The following is a 5,643-nucleotide window of genomic DNA, read 5'->3' as shown; positions in this document are numbered from 1 at the left end:
TTAAGCTATTGTACAAATGCTACGACGGTATATTAAACTCTGTGAATGCTCCAAACACGTGTATTTAAAACCAAAGCCTCTTGATTGGTGTAGGAGGACATTACCAAAGTGTAATGTTGTGTAGAAAACAGTGACGTCTGTGTGTGTGGAATGGCACAGGTGATTTTGCATAAATAACACCATATCCAGCCATCTATACAGCAGCACCAGTCACAGTGGTGTCATTCTCACAGAGACGAGCAGCGTAACCAGAAGGGGTGACAACAGAGACGCAACTCCAGAGCTGTCTGACAGGTAAGACCCTGTTAATTATGTTCATCATGATATAACCAAAGTTAAGTCAGTGATGTAACGTCACTAAAACTACAAATAGGAACCGTAATACATTTTTTCCCCACACTTAACCCTGGTAGTCGAGTTCCTCCCATGTTGGTGGTTTGAGTTTTTGGTTCACAAGGGAATCACAAATGAAATGAGTTCTGTCCTGACTTATCTCTTGGTGCTGAAGAAAGGCTGAGACAACAAATGTCAGAGGACCTCAGTGATCAAGAGGGGAGTAGAGCTGAATCACAGGGCTCAGATAGGACGGTGCTGATCCAGTAGTCTAGAGTAGAGCTGAATCACAGGGCTCAGTAGTCTAGAGTAGAGCTGAATCACAGGGCTCAGATAGGATGGTGCTGATCCAGTAGTCTAGAGTAGAGCTGAATCACAGGGCTCAGATAGGATGGTGCTGATCCAGTAGTCTAGAGTAGAGCTGAATCACAGGGCTCAGATAGGATGGTGCTGATCCAGTAGTCTAGAGTAGAGCTGAATCACAGGGTTTGGATAGGATGGTGCTGATCCAGTAGTCTAGAGGACAGTAGAGCTGAATCACAGGGCTCAGACAGGATGGTGCTGATCCAGTAGTCTAGAGTAGAGCTGAATCACAGGACTCAGACAGGATGGTGCTGATCGTGTGTCATGAGTGTGTCTGCACTCAGCCGTGAGTGTGTTGTCTGTGAGTCTGCACAAATCTGTGTGTGTGTGTGTGTGTGTGTCTTCTCACAGCTATGACAGGATGGAAGGATGGTCCAATGCCCATCCAAATTGGGACGCCTGTGAATTAATTTGTAACTTAGAAAGACTTTGTTTGGAAATATTACTTGACTATATCTTTTTTAAAACCTTTTTTTTGTTGTTGCTAAAATTGTTAATTAAAAATGGAAAGAGGACGGGGGAAGTCAGTCTGGCCTGGCTACCAGTTAAATAGCAAATTGCTTTTAGAGTTTTACTTTTTGTTCTTAAAGCTCGTAACAGCTTAGCGCCATCATACTGTACATCACAGATCCTCTAAGTCCGTACGCTACCTTCAGGTCACTCAGCTCATCATCACAACAGCTCATCTCAGTCCCCCTCAGTGCCTCAGTGGCGTCTGTGTGTGTGTGTGTGCTCTCAGTCTCTCACTAGTGTCTCAATGGCGTCTGTGTGTGTGTGTGTGTGTGCGCGTCTGTGTGTGTGTGTGTGTGAGTCTGCTCGGAGTCCCCCACTAGTGTCTCAGTGGCGTCTGTGTGTGTGTGTGTGTGTTTGTGTGTGTGTGTGCTCTCAGTCTCCCACTAGTGTCTCAATGGCGTCTGTGTGTGTGTGTGTGTCTGCTCTCAGTCTCCAACTATTGTCTCAGTGGCGTCTGTGTGTGTGTGTGTGTCTGCTCGAAGTCCCCCACTAGTGGCTCAGTGGCGTCTGTGTGTGTGTGTGTGTGTGTGGCAGAGAAGACAGCTACACCAGTCACAGTGGTGCCATTCTCCCAGAGATGAGCAGCGGAACTAGAAGGGTGACCAGGACTTTACCGTAGGCTCTGGAATAATCTTTCAACACGGCCTACTATTGACTATGTTTAATCATACTTACTTATTCATTCAACTTCAATCTATAACCCATGTTGAATATCCAAAAAAATACAATCTAATCTGAAATTTTGTCAATGACAGTCGGTTGAAAGAAACAAATTTAGCCATCAAGCTCCATAGACTCCCATTCATTTTGCACTCGTGGGTAATCGCCCCTAGTGGAACTCTAGTGGAACTGCAACCAAAATTCGGTACAGTAGGACGTAAAAGGGAGTGGCCAGGCTCTCCATAGACGGGCTCTGGTAAGACTGAATTTAACATGGGTTATACGAGCAACATCACCATCTTATGGCAGACTCGCATAACTGCAACACAAAAAGGGTAATGAGCAATTCATTACACAGTGTGTGTTTCACTCCTTGATGATGTGTACCAGTGTGTCCAATGTCTCTGAATCTTCTCTCCTCAGGCCCTCAATCATGATTCCACTTCTCATTACTATACTGCTGGTCTCAGGTCAGTGTGTGTGTGTGTGTGTGTGTGTGTAATGTGTATGCATATGTGTGTGTGTGTGTGTCACATAACATGTAATTGTACAGTCTACAGTATAGTATACTACAAGGGCCACCAAACTAAGGCCTGCAGGCCAACTCAGGCCCTCCACCCCCCTTTGACCCCCACTCCGGCCCTATGAGGCAATCCTCAACAGTCGCCATGGCCCATTTCTTCAAATGGGTCTTTGGAAAAATAATAACATGTCTGCATCTGGTATTGTAGTATGTCTGTGAAGTGGTGATGGTGGTGGTTGGTTTGTGTGTGTGTGTGTGTGTGTGTGTGTGTCTCTCTCTCCCTCTATGTACTATATGTGTGCCTCACTCTGTGTGCATGTGTGTGTGTGTGTGTGTGTGTGTGTTTGTCTGTGTGTGTGTCCTCTCAGGTCTGGTCAGTCTCTCCTCCTCTGTGCCACGTCAGTTCCATGTGGTGAAGGAGCAGAAGAACTGGACAGAAGCTCAGCAGTACTGCAGAGAGAAGTTCACTGACCTCGCCACCATAGACGACATGACAGAGATGGAGAAGGTGAAAAGCATGATCCATGAAGCAGATGCTGGAAATGCCTGGATTGGGCTGAAGAGGGGAGACTGGCAGTGGTCTCTGGCCGACAGGGATTTCTACAAAGAGAATGAAGCAGAGTTCAGGAAATGGGATAGTAACCAACCACATAAAAATGGTGAAGACTGTGTGGCTATGAAAGCAAATGGAAAATGGCATGATTTCACGTGTAAGACTAGCCATTCCTTCATCTGCTATGATGGTGAGAATCAATCTCCTTTCATTCAGAACAATGTTATTCATTTACTCAGCAACACATGCATCCAAACTCTGCAAATCTACATATCAGTGTGTAATGACCTCATGTACACTGACATTAGTTCAGACTCATGAATACAGGCAGCCAAACCGTACAACTAAATAGTTAAGTCTCACTCACACTGGTCCAGACTGTAAAGCTGTGCTGATTCCCAGTTAACCATGACCCATGCATTACCACAGGGGGAGACTCCACACAGCCCTATGTGCTGGTTACTGAGGAGAAGAACTGGACTGATGCTCAGAGATACTGCAGAGAGAATCACACAGACCTGGCCAGTGTGAGGAATCAGGAAGAGAACAATAAGATACAGAAAGTGTTAAACGATCATGAAGTTACAGGAAATAGATATTTCTGGATCGGCCTGTTCAGAGCTAACTGGTCAGAGTGGTCAGATGGCAGCAGTTCCTCATTCCGCTACTGGAACACTGGAGAACCCAATAATGGCAATATGAAGGTGTTCTGTGTTGAAACTCGTAAAGCTATCGGTGGTCGGTGGAATGATGCAGATTGCAGCTGCCTGAAGAGCTTCATCTGCTATGAAGGTGAGTCGCAAGGGCTGCTGTTCTCTGATTGGTGGGAATTTAGTCCCAAACAACAGCATGATCCTGAGCAGATGTGCTGACGGACTAACACTACCAATCAGCATTCTCTCATTGTATTTTCCCTCCAGACAAGCTGGTTCTGGTCCGTGAGGATAAGACCTGGAGAGAGGCGCTGCAGTACTGCCGAGAGCACCATGTGGACCTGGTGTCTGTGACGTCTGAGCGGGTCCAGCGCTGGGTGAGCAGGCTGGCTAAAGGAGCCTCCACTCCTCACGTATGGGTGGGCCTGCTCCACTCCTACGGTGTGGGCTGGTACTGGGTCTGTGGACAGACCGTCTGCTACAGCAACTGGACCCAAGGGCACGAGCAGGTGGAGTCCTTCCATCAAGGAGTCGGGGCAGTGGAGTCTGGAGGGGGGCAGTGGGTCGGCAACCTGACTAAGACTGACCAACTCAACTTCATCTGCACCACTGAGGGTGAGTCTGTCTGTGCTCAGTTTATGGACTGAAAGAGAACCTTCAATGGAGGAAATGTGTACATTACATTGTGTTGCCATAACTTCAGTCTAACTGTGTGTGTGTGTGTGTGTGTGTGTGTGTGTGTGTCCACACCCTCTTACAGATGGTTGTGACTGAATTCTCCAGTCCTCCAGAGCAGCGTTGAAACTCCTCAGGGTCCTCCTGCTCCCATTCATATTCACCACTCATTTAATCACAAGCAACTTCACTACTACTATCACATCCACTTCATTGTGTTACTATTACCATATTCATTATTTCCTATTACTAATAGCTCAAGATTTTTTACACATTTTAATACGACAATTTGTTTGTGTTGTTTTTGTGAGCAATGATTGTGTGCAGTTTGTCAACTTTCAAAGCGTAATACTGTGCTGAATGTTTTTTTAATTTTTTTATTTACTTTCACAGCAATTACAACCATACAACAACAACAAAAAAAAAACACATATACACACGCACAAACAAGACAACCCTTCACCCCCTTTACTCCCCAATAAGAAACAGCCATCCAGATATCGATATGTATATTCTAGCAAATCTTACCCAGGTCTTCTATTGATCCCATCCTTCTGCCTCTTTACTTTTGACCCATCTTTCAATATATTGTTTCCTTTCCATATCATATGCCATTAAGCACTCGGTCATTAAATATGACCTAACATATTGCATATTGCTGTGCTGAATGTTTGCTGTTCCTGACATGACTATTTCTGATTAGTATGATTAACCTTTCTTATCTGAAAGTAAATTTAAAATTAAAAAAAAAATGGCTACTATGTTAACTCCAAATAAAATTACTTTGATCAGCTTGATGGCTTTCTTTATTCTCGCACAGGGGTGTCGTAAGGTCAATTTTAGGGGGGTTTATCTTAATCACAGGTCTCACACAAGAGGTTTGTTGTTCCTAGCAGTTGAAAACATTCAGGGTTTAGCCCGTAGTCTAAACAGTTCTCATAATTCCCATTTTGCCTGCCCTTGCTGCTCACGTTTGATAATTAATCCACCAACTATAGCCTCATTTGCACCAGATTGATTGAATATTATGGACAATAATATTTTGATAATTAAAGGATATAACGACCTGTTGCTATCTTGACATTCAAGACAAACTATATACTGCAGCCTATAGCCACCAAGCAGATTGGCGTTTTAGCTAGCTGTATATGGTTGATGTTGTGTTTAGCTTAAGGAGAATGAATCATTACGGACTCACTAATTCCATTCCAAAAAGACTACGTAAGTAGCCAATAGGCCAGCACTGTTTGGCCAGCTTTAAACTGTAGGCTATAATGAGTGCAGGGCATGCTGATAACAAACCTGACCTTGTAAACTAAACGATGAGAACACCATAACTCCACCACTTCCTTGTCCTTGTTGCTTTTATG

At 44.6% G+C, this 5,643-nt stretch overlaps 1 protein-coding gene across 1 annotated transcript; it reads left to right on the top strand.

Annotated features, from left to right (window-relative positions):
* Nucleotides 1-230: 230 nt before the first annotated feature.
* On the top strand, nucleotides 231-5,067 carry LOC134059776 (C-type mannose receptor 2-like). Its single transcript, XM_062516276.1, has 6 exons — nucleotides 231-294; nucleotides 2,293-2,339; nucleotides 2,761-3,135; nucleotides 3,375-3,737; nucleotides 3,866-4,213; nucleotides 4,359-5,067. Exons 2-6 carry the CDS (start codon nucleotides 2,303-2,305, stop codon nucleotides 4,370-4,372), a joined length of 1,137 nt encoding a protein of 378 aa, XP_062372260.1. The 5' UTR covers nucleotides 231-294; nucleotides 2,293-2,302; the 3' UTR covers nucleotides 4,373-5,067.
* The last annotated feature ends 576 nt before the right edge of the window (nucleotides 5,068-5,643 follow it).

The sequence above is a fragment of the Sardina pilchardus genome, chromosome 16 (assembly GCF_963854185.1).
Source record: "Sardina pilchardus chromosome 16, fSarPil1.1, whole genome shotgun sequence".
NCBI classification, from domain to species: domain Eukaryota; kingdom Metazoa; phylum Chordata; class Actinopteri; order Clupeiformes; family Clupeidae; genus Sardina; species Sardina pilchardus.
The sequence above is the reverse complement of the archived record's forward strand: the minus strand, read 5'-3'. Positions and strand labels throughout refer to the sequence as shown.